Source organism: Lactuca sativa, chromosome 4 (assembly GCF_002870075.4).
Source record: "Lactuca sativa cultivar Salinas chromosome 4, Lsat_Salinas_v11, whole genome shotgun sequence".
In the NCBI taxonomy this organism is placed as follows: Eukaryota; Viridiplantae; Streptophyta; class Magnoliopsida; order Asterales; family Asteraceae; genus Lactuca; species Lactuca sativa.
In genome coordinates, this window is record NC_056626.2 from 3,158,040 (window position 1) to 3,171,652 (window position 13,613).

The following is a 13,613-nucleotide window of genomic DNA, read 5'->3' on the forward strand; positions in this document are numbered from 1 at the left end:
GGCGAGTCAATGGCAATCTTCTTAAGCTCAAGAACAACTCGTCGAGTTGTTCATATGACTCGGCGAGTCGGATGAAGATTGCCTGAGTTCTTGGATCGAGAGGGTACTCGTCGAGTCGATGCCATACTCGACGAGTAGCCACGAGTAGGGTTGAGAAGTGAAATTAGAGACTCGGTGAGTTGGCGGCCCAACTCGGCGAGTCAGGTCAACTGTGGGATTACTTTGACCGAGAGAGTTGACTTTGACCAAGGGTAAAAGAGTCATTTTACCCCAGTGTAGTGTTTAGTATTTGATTGAGTGTGTTTATGGACTTGTAGCCGAGGAGATACCGGAGCAGCAGCAGTTAGCTTCCAGAGCCATTCACACAGCAGCCAGTTTACGAGGTGAGTCTCCTTTCAGTAGGAACGGGTCTACGGCCACAATGCCGGCCCGTTTAGTTAGCAGTAGTCCCGGACTTTGGTCCGATGCAGTAGCTAGAGTGCTTGATGTCTTTGTGATTCAAGCATGTTTGTTTTATGTGTTCCGGACTCTGTTCCGATGCAGTGTGCAGTATATGTGATTATAATAGTTGATATGTGTTATGCTATGCCATGATCAGCCAGTTCCGGACTTCGGTCCGATGCGGGGGACAAGGTCCCAGTCAGTTCCGGATTTCGGTCCGATGCAGCAAGTTCCGGACTTCGGTCCGATGCAGTCAGTTCCGGACTTCGGTCCAATACAGTTAGTTCCGGACTCTGGTCCGATGCAGGGGACAAGGTCCCAGTCAGTTCCGGACTTCGGTCCGATGCAGCTAGTTCCAGACTTCGGTCTGATGCAGTGGGCAAGGCCCAATATGTGCTTTATATGTATTGTATGGTATGTGGTAGTTTGGGGGAGCTCACTAAGCTTCGTGCTTACAGTTTCAGTTTTGGTTTCAGGTACTTCCGCAAGCAAAGGGAAGAGCTCGGGATGATGGCATCGCACACACCACAGCTTCAGTCTTGTCCTGGGAGTTGATTTAGTTTTCTTGATATGTTTGGATAACAGTTGTGATATAGTTTTTCCCACAGTATTTTATTATGATTTTCGAAACACGCAACATATGGTTTTATTATGTGATACTCAGTCTCGTGGTTTTGTTATAATAAAAATCGAAATTTTTGGGTGGTATTTTTGGGTTGTTTCAGGATGATTACGTCCCAGAATCATCAACGAAACAGGGCAGTATAATGACTCCATACGTTATATCTTCATCCGGTAATAATCATAACTACTTTGTTCATTCGAATGAGTATCTAACTCTTGGACTCCTTGACTGTAGGTGGTGCTCGATCTTGCACTTGCTCCTTATCGCATGTTAGACTCCAAACTATGAACTTCAAGTCACAATCTCGATCATCACTGGATACGAACTTAAGATAAGTTCTTTTATTACTACAATGGAATGATGACATGGAACACCGAAGGGCAGGATCTTTTTGGCATATGACACTTTTGAATCCAGCAACCCAAGCGGCCCCTCAAACAAGATTCCCCGTACCAAGAGTGGTTAAAAAGATATTATAACGACACTTATATGACTCATAATAATAGCCCAAACATTTATTATAAGGTCCTAATATTATTTCTATATTGAAACATAAGTTATACAAAAGATAGGTTAGGCGTAGCTCACTTACAACGAGTTTTTTCTCTAAACCGGGCTCCACTGGAGCAGCATTCCCGAGCCGAAAGGCTCTTTTCTCGGAGCTGTCGGGCGCTCCGGGGCTTCCGCCTCGTGCTAGGGAGGTTCCCTAGACTTTTCGGGGGGTTTCGGGACTAGAGAGAGGTTCTAGAGAGAAAGAGAGAGGGAAGTGATAGGAGGTGTAAGGAATGAAGAGGGCTTCACCTCCTATTTATAAGGGGTTGGAGGGTCACTCACGTCATGAGTTTTATGATGCTCACGTCGTGAGCCAACTTGGGCTCCAAGTCTGAGCCTAGTGCTGACATGTGGCATCGCATATAGGGTGGAAATCAACCGATTTTCAAAAATTCTCAACTTTCGCATACGAGCTCCATTTTCGACGTTCTTTATATCCGCGCGTAGGTAAAAATAAGATATACAACTTTCATTTTGACTCCTTCGGCTAACACTCGACCGATATTACATTTAACAGTAGGAGGAGATTAGACTGTTAAATGACCGTGAAGAATTCGTAACTCCTTCATACGGACTCTGTTTTCTTCTGTTTTTTTATCGTTGAGTTCCTATTAAAGAGATATTCAACTCTCATTTAGGTCGTGTAGGCCAAAATCCACTCGAACTAAAATTCGAGTTTCGGGCCATGCATTGTTGTGCCAAATCTTAGAAAATTCATAAGTTCCTCATACGAAGTAAGATTTGGGCGTTCTTATTTTGTATGTTCTCGGTTTAACGTATACTACAAATTTTGTTTAGATCACTAAGGCTAAAAAGTACTCTATCATAAATTCACTATTTACGTCTCCCGGTGCCGTGCCGGTTTTGCCGTAAAACTTCGGCGGGCCATAACTTCTTCGTTATAACTCGGATTTCGGTGTTCTTTATATATATGGAACCCTTGTAACATATGTACTACCACTTGGTTAAGATTATTCCTTCTAAATAATCTTTCATCAAAACTCATTTTTGATGCTTATTGTCTCTAAATTGACTAGCCCGGATATACGGACGTTACAATTTCAAATATGGAACAGACTATGTTCGCTAAAAAATCTTGTTTCAGGGATGAAGCGTGTAAGTTTTAAACTATCGATGGACGGTCCAAGTTAATTTGAAAATAGAGACTGAACGTGGATTTTGACACCTACATGAGGGACGATTCGTGTAATTTGCTCAGCTTAGTTTCTATAATGTGCCAACATATGAGCATATTATGGCCAACGTCGAAAGCCTAAAATTATTGTGGCCAAAATCTAAAACCCAAAAGATATACTATTGATACCAAGTTAGTTTTTTTATTATATATAATAATTTGGTTTTATTAGATAATGATTGATCCCGATTTTAAATTCTATGTTTATCCCTTGTGTTTAGATTAGTCAATTATCTTTTGCTGTAACTATTTATTGGTTTTCAGACTTTCATTGAATAATAATAAAATATAGATCGATACCATTAATTAGATGGTATCAGAGCGGGTTTTAGAACCCTAATCAGACATACCCTTTCGTCAAACCTAAACAATGACATGCGGAGATCCAAAAGACAAAGCCAAGATTGGAGAGGGTTCCAGTGGGATCAATCATGATTCACCATATTATCTTCATCCATCCGACATTCCCAAGCAGCTCCATGTCAATGATGTACTTTCAGACGCTAACTATACCGATTGGTCTCAAGAGATGTAAAATTTCCTTTTTTCTTAAAACACATTTGAGCTTGTTGATGGAACAATTTAGAAACTAGAAAAGGGGTCCTCAAAATATATGCCATGGATGAGATGTGACACCATGGTGAAGGTGTAGCTCACCACCGTAATAGAGAAGAACACCCGTGACAACGTGAAATATGCGAACACAACGACACAGATGTGGTCAGACCTACGTGAGAGATTTGGAAATGAAAGCTCACCTAGAGCTTATGAGTTAAAGCAGAAAATAGCTGCTATATGAAAGTATGACGCTTCTGTTTCCACGTATTACACCAATCTTCGAACACTATGGGATGAACTCTCATATATTCTACCCTTTCCAAAATGCTCATGCAGCAAATGTTCGTTTGAGATCGGGATGAGAATGAGAAAGTATCAAGAAAAGGAGCGTCTATATCAATTCCTCATGGGACTAGATGTAGAGTTTATGGTGATCAATACTTAAATTTTAGCAATGAAACCAACTCCCTCTCTGGGAACATTATATCACTTGGTCGCTGAAGATGAGAGGCAAAGATCGATTTATAATGAAAAAAAACCTCTTCAGAGCCCACAACATTTAGGACCTCTCAAGGAAGAAATGAAAGTTTCAACCCTTCAAGAGAAAAGAATTTTCAGAAACCAAACAAAGAAAATAAAGAGAAGAAAGAAAACGAGCAGTGCACCTTTTGCGGAAAGAGGGGGGATAAATGAGAAGGGTGCTTTAAACTCATTGGGTACCCGGATTGATGGCCTGGGAAGAAAGGGGTGAAGGGTAAAACGACAACAGCTTGCACAGAACTGGAAGCTAGTCCAATACTCGAACTCACGAAAGAGCAATACCAAATCCTTGTGAAACACTTCATTCCCACCAACAACAATGAAGGGGTGACACATAATGCAAACATGACAGAAAGGAAAAATGAAAGTGATTGGATCGTCGATTCCGGTTGTACTGAGCACATAACCTTTCTTACTAATTTACTTGAATACAAGAAAAGAACTCCTTTTGAAGAACCTGTTGTTATACCTAATGGTGACTCCATTCCCGTAGAGGGAAAATGAGATTGTCCTCTCCTAGGAGGAGTAAAACTCACAGGGGTATTATGTATTCCAGATTTTGAATGCAACCTTTTGTCAGTTAGTCGCATAACCAATGATTTACAGTGTGATGGAACTTTCTTTCCCGACAATAGTGTCCTGTAGGGGCTACATATAAGAAACCTGATTGAAGCGGGTATATGCCGATGGGGGCTTTACCGAATGGGGATGATTGAAGAAAAGAAAGCCATGACAAATATGATAGATACTTGGCACAGAAGGTTAGATCATGCCTCAATGGTAAAGCTCTCCAAAGTCGATTTTCTTAAAAACCATCCAGTTAGTTTTAATAATGAAACTTGTGACTCTTGTGATAAGGCTAAACTTGTTAGAACACCTTCTCCTATTAGTACTATCAAATCCAAGGATGTTTTTGAATTAATTCGTTGTGGCATTTGGGGTGGATATCGAGTACTATCCTACACCAATGCAAATTATTTTCTCACCATAGTTGATGATTATAGTAGAGCTGTGTCGGTTTTTCTTATTAAACACAAAAATGATGCCAGTAAATGCCTTATCGATTTTCATAAAATGGTAAAGGTTCAATTTGAGAAAAAAATTAAGAGGATTAGGTGTTATAATGTTAGTAAATTCACATCTAACTTGATGCATGATTTTTACAATAAAGAAGGAATTATATTGGAAACAACTTGCCCACATACCCTACAATAAAACAGTGTTGTCGAAAGGAAACACCATTATTTGCTAGAAAAGGCTCGGGCAACTCGTTTTCAAGCAAACATTCCCAAAAGATTTTGGGGTGAATGTATTCTCACAACTGCATATATAATTAATCAACTTCCTTCTAAAATCTTCAAAAATAAAACCCCTTATGAACTCATTTGGAACACGAAGCCTCAATATGATCATATGAAAATCTTTGGTTGTGTTTCGTATTTTAAAAATACAAATACGAAGGGAGATAAGTTTGAACTAAAAGGAAAACCAAGTGTGTTTTTGGGATATTCTCAAGGTACAAAAGGATATAAAATTGATGATATTGAGGCAAAGAAAATAATAGTATGTAGGGATGTATTATTATGTTAAAACGTCTTTCCTTTGAAGGGGATTCAAGCAGATGGGCCCGATGAAGGTGATGAGCTCTTCAATTTTCAATATGACACATGGGAAAAAAGGTTACCATATAATGAACCTATAGAAACTGAGCCTAACATCGATGATGATCACTATGATGGGCCAATGGTCCAAGAATATGAAGATGGCAGTCAGGACAGCCCCACCATCAATTAGACAAGATATCAAAACAAGCCCAACCAACGAGTCCAACCCAAACAGAGAAATAAATCAAGGCAGTGAAAGTAATACTTTTCACTAACGTGAAGAATTTGAAGGCAGGATCAGAAGCACTCAAGCATGGTCATAACTACAGAGATTCAAGGATTATTTTATAAAACTCCCCCATCGTTTAGTCATGAACAACCCGTCTCCGATCAAGAAACCTCGACGATACATATTATCTCTAATTTTGTTTCTTATAAAAGTTTTTCTACAAATCATAAAGCTTATCTTGCGTCCATTTCTTCCAACAATGATCCAACCACCTTTTCTCAAGCTTCTCAGGATGAGCGATGGTGTGAAGCTCTGGAAAAGGAGATCAAAGCACTAGAAGAAAATGGAACAAGGAAGTTGACAACATTTCCTGAAGGGAAACGGGCTATTGATTCAAAATGAGTTTATAAAATAAAATATAAACCAAATGAAAAGGTGGAACGATACAAATTGCGGTTAGTTGCAAAAGGGTTTACCCAAATGGAAGGAATAGATTATCATGATACGTTTTCCCTTGCCGCAAAGCTCGTTAGAGTACACACTCTATTGGCAATTGTAGCTAAAAGAATTGGTTTGTTCATCAACTTGACATGAACAATGAAGTCTTACACAGAGACTTGGAAAAGGAAATATATATGAAGATTCCATAGGGGTTCTCTAAGAAAACCGAAACTCATGTATGTCGTCTTCAAAAGTATCTTTATGGACTAAAACAAGCCTTGCGAAATTGGTAACACAAACTCGCAATGTTTCTTTTAGATATGGGTTTTCGGTAGTCAAAGGCTGACCATTCTTTGTTTTTATGGGATAAGACTGGTGTTTATGTGGCCATACTTGTAACATCCCAAAATTCAAGGCCAAAAATTTCATTTTTAAATACATTATTATATAAAACCATCAGTAATAAAACATTCATATTCATATCTCATGTCAAAACCAAAGTGTCAATAATCAAAGCATTTTATCGTAAAACCATATCAGAGTGTAATCCCAAAGATCTCTTGTGTGGAAAACATAGTGTGATGCGCTGCGATCAAGCCGACTCCTTCCTTTGAAAACGAGTACCTGAAACCAAAATTGTAAACCGTAAGCACAAAGCTTAGTGAGTTCTCCCATCATACCACATACCATACAATCATATAATGAACAACTAGGAGATACGGGCCTCGCCCACACTCATGGAGATACGGGCCTTGCCCACACTCCGCTAGCTGGGAGATACGGGCCTCGCCCACACTCCACTATCTCTGAGATATGGGCCTCGCCCACACTCATCTACTAAACCCTAACATACAAGTATATACAATCATATATTGAACAACTAGGAGATACGGGCCTCGCCCACACTCATGGAGATACAGGCCTCGCCCACACTCCGCTAGCTGGGAGATACAAGCCTCGCCCACACTCCACCATCTCTAAGATACGGGCCTCGCCCACACTCAGCTACTATCACATATATCATAACAAAAACATACTATCAGACATACCTGGGTTGTCCAAACTACCCTTCGGTCCTAACAACCAAACTCTACTACTATCACATATAACATATCATGCCAACATATAACATATCAGGTAGTAGCAAAACTAGATGATATCACAAAGACAATCATCTAACATACAACCCCTATTGGTGGGCCGGCATTATGGCCGTAGACCCACCGCTATTGGAAGGTAACTCACCTCACACTGCTGAAGTCCTGAAAACACAATCCCACACGTGCTGAAGTCCCGCAGACTTGACCCCAGCTGCTGGCTAACAAATTCCCGAACTGTCAACACCAAAATAACACCCAATTAATAATTGGGTCCCAATACATAACCATAAGTACATTCTTTGGGTAATTACTACATTACCCCTAGCTTGGCTTATTCAAGCCCAAGGCCCAATCCGTAGGCCCAAAGTCAACTAGGAATCAAAGCTCAACACATGGCCCTATTTTCCAAATTAGGCCTAGGCCTATACATGGTTTCATTCTAAGGCCCAACATCATATAATCATTAAGGCCCAATCTATGGCCCAATTTTCCAAATTGGGCCCAAGTCCCTTACATGTGCCTTACCCTAGGCCCATTAAATTACTCTAGACCATTTGCTTGATCTTGGATAGTCCATTTAATAGCCCAGATATCGAGGCCCAATAGAAAGGCCCAAAAAATAAACCCAAGTGAAATTAGGGTTTCACATAAAATGATGATTAGGGTTAAGTTTCCTACTTAACCAATTAAAGACTTAATCCATTAAGTCCATTATCGCTTAGATTAATCTTTGACAAAGTCTATTATTTAATATCTCAAGTTATTAAATAATTCTTGTGTGTCCCGATTAATTCTCAAAATTAGGGTTTAATTGGCATTAGTGTTTTCCAACCCAAAGACTAACCCATTTATTAACTTGTTGGCCTTTTATGTCAATTAGGGCTTTATTGGGTCTATTAAGCCCACTAAAATATTATTAAGCCCATTAGGGTTTTATTAGGTCTATTAGAGTCCATTAAGCTTCATTAGGCCCATTAGAGCTCCTTTGAGCCCATTAGGGTTTCACTAAGCCCCTTTGAGCCCATTAGGGTTTCACTAAGCCCATTAGGGCTTCTTTGGGCCCATTAGGGTTTCTAGCACCCTAAACGAATCAATCACAATAGGCAAAACGCACCGCCACCCGACACGGCGGCCGGTGGCGGCAGGAGGCGACAGCCACCACGCTAAGGTGGTGGTTTTCAATTTCTTTTATTATTCCAAGCTGTAACTTACACTTTACAATGTTGAAGCTCAAAATAATACCTACACTAAACAAAATAAGCACACACAACCACCTTATGGTGGCCTGTGGTGGCAGAAGGTGGCAGCCACCATGGCCGGCGGCCATGGTGGGCATTCTTTTCCATTTCCGGCCAAGATAAACCACACACAGCACACACACGACCGGGAGCACACCAACAGCGGAAATACAACCACCTACACGAGCTCTAATTGCAAAAAGAACCCAACCACCCTCTTGGTTGCGGTGGCGACACGAGGAGGCGGCAGAAACGGATGGCGTAGCGGCAGCATCAACAACCTTGGCCGCCGGCGATGGGTAATACAACTGTGAAAGAAGGTGGAAGTCGGAAAGGAGGCGGCGGCTGGAGTAGGCGTCGGAATCGCAGCGAAGAAACACCGGGACAACAACCATTGCTCCTTGTCGCTTGCAACGGAACAACAACAGCATTGATGTCGACTGCCGGGGATAGCGGCGTTTGCATGGCAAAGCAGCGGCGGCCATCGATTGTGAGCAGCACCGATGGATGGTTTCGCTGGAAGTAGAGTTCGTCGGTCCTCTTGGGTTTTCGGGGGTCCTCTAAGCCGCTCATGGTGTCACCGGCAGCAGGCGGCGTCTTGACTGGATCGGAAAAACTAGGAGAAGGGGGAGCGGCGACTGGGGAGTCACAAGGCGGTGACGGCAGTAGAAGATCCGGAGATGGCGGCTGAACAATGAGGTTAGGGTTTGGGGTTATGGAACGCTTTTATGCTCAACACCCTTATAAACTTTCTTCCATAATGGCATAAACGACCCCTCCATCTAGAAATAATTTCAATTTCACTCCAATAATTACCTAATAAACCCTGACCTCTATAATTCCTCTCATATTAGGTCCGGCAATTACCAAACAGTCCCTAAGCCTCCAAAATATCTTCAAATTAAGTCCCCATAATTTACCAAGCAACCCTTAATATCTTAATTATGACATAATCAACCCTTCCACCTCATTTCCTTTTAAATTAAGTTCAAATAATTACCACGAAGCCCCTGTCTTCATAAATATTATAAAATGAGTCCCAAACTCACGTTTTTATCCCCCAACTTCTAAAAATATGGCAATTATTCCTCGAACCCAACACCCCGCATATAAATATTTATTTATTTTAGGCTACCATTCGTCCATTAATTAATTTATTTATTTAATAAATAAACGGGGCTTTACAATACTGGTTTATGTAGATGATGTTATAGTGGTGGGAAACGATCTTGAACGAATTCAACAAATTAAGAAACAACTTGATGGGGCTTTCAGTATAAAAGACTTGGGACAACTAAAATACTTCGTTGGTATAGAGGTTGCAAAAATCCAAGGAAGAATAGTCTTTAGTCAAAGAAAATATGTACTAGATATCCTCAAAGATAGTGGGATGCTGGGTTGTAAACCTAGTCTGTTTCCTATTAAGCAAAACCTAAAACTGGATCGAGGAGTGAAGGAAGAACAAGTTGATGCTAATCAATATCGTAGACTTATTGGGAGATTGTTATATCTCCAAGCTACAAGAACTGATGTAACTTATGCAATTAACGCATTAAGTGAATTCGATTCAGATCCAAGATGGAATCATATGGATGCGTTAAATCGGGTGTTACGATATTTAAAGGGGACATATTGAACAAGGAATACTTTTACCGAAGGCTGGTGAGTTGGATTTAACTACCTTTTGTGTTTCTGATTGGCTTGGGTGTCCATACACTAGAGGGTCACGAACGAGATATCTACTTATGCTTGGAGAGTTGGAGGTGCTCCCATTTCATGGAAAACGAAGAAGTAGTCAGTCGTTTCACGTTCTTCCGCATGCGATGACATCTGCAGTCAGTGAAATTCTATGGGTTAGATGGCTACTCAAGGATTTACGAGTTTATATTAATGATCCTATTGTTCTATAATGTGACAATCAAGCAGCATGACACATTGCAAACAATCCCGTTTTCCATGAGTGAATAAAACACGTTGAAATTGATTTTTTTTGTTCGTGAAAGAGTTGCTTATAAAGAATTTTTACTAATGCAGATTGACAGCAAAATGCAAGTTGCGGATTTGTTAACCAAAGAACTCGGCACGACTCAATTTCAGTTCTTACTTGGCAAGATGAGCATTATCAATTTACATACTTCATCTTGAAAGGGAGTATTACATAATGTTTGATCCCAATTTTAAATTCTATGTTTATCCCTTGTATTTAGATTAGTCCGTTATCTTTTGCTCTAACTATTTATTTATTTACTGGTTTTTAGACATTCATCGAATAATAAGGAAATATAGATGGATACCATCAATTTCTAGAAGTTGAGAAAAAGTTTACAATTATTCCTTAGTTTTTACAACTTTCTTTTCATATATTTTTGTAAAAGGTTGTTTTTTTATTTGTTTTTTTTTTTTTTTTTTTTTTTGGAAAATTAGCTTTTTACTACGTTGTTCAACATGAAATCTTCTTCACAATTTTTTAAGAAATTGTTCTTTTATAAATATTTTTTTCTCTACATTTTACGTATGTTTGTTTAAGATACCTCCATTCTTATAAATTAATTCTTAAAAGTAATTGTTTATCACATAAAATATTTTTTTATAACTTTGTTTTTTTTTATCAACTTGTTGTTTTTTTTTAAGTTAGTTTTTTTTGAACAATTATTTTTATAAAGTTTTTTTTTATGTATTTAACTTTTATATTTTTGTTTAAATCATTGAACAATTAGGCTATTTCTTTTTTTCATTTTTTACACATTTGTTTTTATCCATAGTAATTGTAAACACATGTAAATTTCCTCCATTTCTTTTGCAATTTTGGTCTTTTTTTTTTTTCTCAAATATGTTCTCAATTTTTTTCTTACAGAATTTTCTCGACTTTGGTTTTCTATTAATATATTTTTTGACACGATATTTAGCATTTAGATAGTATTTAATTGAAATTTAGAAGCATTTTCACACCAAATGAAAATACTAATAATACTTTATAATTATCTTTTACCTTTTTGCACACACACAAGATTTTCACAACAATGCATGGGCTACAACTCCTAGTTGTTTACATTTTCGTGTATTTGTTTATTATCATTTATTAAAGTTTATATATGTATATATATATTTTTTTACGCGTGTTTTATAAATATCTTTATATAAAAAAGCAATTGTTAGTGACTCAGCGAGTGATTTCATCCACTAAGCTTTGTTTTTTGTGTTTTTTCCTTCACAACCAAGTTTCCCTCCCACTTAATGCATGTATAAATCTCCTCCATAACTGATAATACGCTCTCAATCTTATCTCAACTATCACTCTATTAGCGTATTATTTATAGCTGTGTGTTTGATCGATCAGATCAGATATCAGATGGCAGATTGGGGCCCGGTTTTTGTATCGGTTTTGTTGTTTGCATTGTTATCGCCGGGATTGTTGTTTCAGTTGCCGGGACGTGGTCGTTGTGTTGAGTTTTGCTGTTTTCAGACAAGTGGTGTCGCCATACTCGTTCACACCATTCTCTACTTTTCTATCATTTGTCTTTTCACCTTTGCCATCCAAGTTCATCTTTATCTTGGCTAAAGCTCTAAACTCATCGATCGTTTTGCCTACTTTCTTTTTTATGGTACGTGGACTTGTTTGTTGTACATTTTTTTTAAGGTTGAGTGGACCTGTACTTTTTTACTTTTGAATAATTGTATATCTATCCTAATAAATGAAAATGTTTTTGCCAAATGTCATGTTCTCATTTAGTTTGATAAATGTTTTTCTTGTGCTTTCAATTTTCTTAAATTTAAAAGTAAATTCCATATTTTATGCGAGTTTATTTATGTTATGTAGAATCATTAAATTAAATTTCAATAACCATACCAAAAAAAAACGTACAACTACAAATTGGGGCAATAATCAATTCTTCCATAATTAAATGTTTACACATCATAATTTTCACTTATACAATAACTTTTTCAAAACAAAAAATGTTATGGAATCCAATTATAAACAAAAAAATTAGTTTTCATTTATTACGGTAGATATATTGAAAAACTTGATCCTTATTATTTTATATTCAACTTTTTTAAATAAACTCGTGTAATACACGGGTTACGTAATAATCATAATCTTAGATTGCAACTTCTACAAAAGAGGAAACAATTCATTTACCAAAATATAAATTATGATATCATTTTTTGCGTTGGAGAAATCGACTAGAAGAAATAAGAGGGTGTGTGTCTTTTCTTTTAAATCAACTTTTTGACTTTTAACTTTTCCAAAAAGTTAAAAAAGTCCAAAAGTTGTTTGGTAATGAAAAAGAACTTTTAAAACCAATTTTTACCAAAGCACAAAAACTAACATTTGCAAAAGTCATATCCGTGACTTTTTGTCTTTTTGAACTTTGGAGTAATCCCAAACACTTTTTAAACATCTTTTGGAAAAAGATCTTTTATAAAAAAATCTTTTTATAAAAAAGATTTTTCTCTTCAAAAAAGAATCTGAAACAACCCCTAAAGAAAGAAGAATGTAAGGTGATAATAAAACTTGGATATCTAAATGAGTTGCGCAAAGACATTTTTGCCTTGGTAATATTTCAATCATATTTTCTTTGGGTATCATGAAATTCACCAATCAAAATGATAACTATCAGTTTAGGCAATGGCCGATTCAAACCGATTTGAGGCCCTGAACAAAATAAAAAATAAGTTTTTTTTTTGCTGTGACGATTTAATACCGAAAGTCTTTCTCTTTTATTTATTTATTTATTTCTAAAATAATATAATTATATACATAAAAATGTGTCCGGAAACTTGGAGGCCCTGGGCCATCACCCATGCTGCCTTATCCTCTCATACGGCCGTGGTTTAGCCAATAAAATGAAAGTAGTGTTATCTCGTTGTTACAAAGATTAAAGAAAACAAATGCCTCTTTGTTTCTAGTGTAAATATACAAGTTGTTTCATTCAAATTAGTAGACAAACATCATAAATAGAAATAGCTAATATCTGGTCATGTACCATTTCAGGACCAAATGCTTCAGGTTGAATTAGTTGCATGTGTCTTTGCTAATTAATCACATGATTCTATAGATTGATTTGTGTTATAACCAGACGAATGTCAAT

The 13,613-nt window shown here is 37.7% G+C and overlaps 3 protein-coding genes across 3 annotated transcripts; 2 read left to right on the forward strand and 1 right to left on the reverse strand.

The window, feature by feature from the left end:
• Positions 1–6,578: 6,578 nt before the first annotated feature.
• LOC128133184 (uncharacterized) lies at positions 6,579–9,268 on the reverse strand. Its single transcript, XM_052770137.1, has 3 exons — positions 8,528–9,268; positions 7,431–7,519; positions 6,579–6,809 (listed from the first exon to the last, which is right to left on the reverse strand). Exons 1-3 carry the CDS (start codon positions 9,006–9,008, stop codon positions 6,696–6,698), a joined length of 684 nt encoding a protein of 227 aa, XP_052626097.1. The 5' UTR covers positions 9,009–9,268; the 3' UTR covers positions 6,579–6,695.
• LOC111889855 (uncharacterized mitochondrial protein AtMg00810-like) lies at positions 9,095–10,159 on the forward strand. Its single transcript, XM_023886013.1, has 2 exons — positions 9,095–9,188; positions 9,726–10,159. Exons 1-2 carry the CDS (start codon positions 9,095–9,097, stop codon positions 10,157–10,159), a joined length of 528 nt encoding a protein of 175 aa, XP_023741781.1.
• A 1,622-nt stretch (positions 10,160–11,781) lies between these two features.
• Positions 11,782–12,235, forward strand: LOC111889882 (uncharacterized). Its single transcript, XM_023886037.2, has one exon. The coding sequence runs from the start codon at positions 11,873–11,875 to the stop codon at positions 12,080–12,082; it is 210 nt and encodes a 69-aa protein (XP_023741805.1). The 5' UTR covers positions 11,782–11,872; the 3' UTR covers positions 12,083–12,235.
• The last annotated feature ends 1,378 nt before the right edge of the window (positions 12,236–13,613 follow it).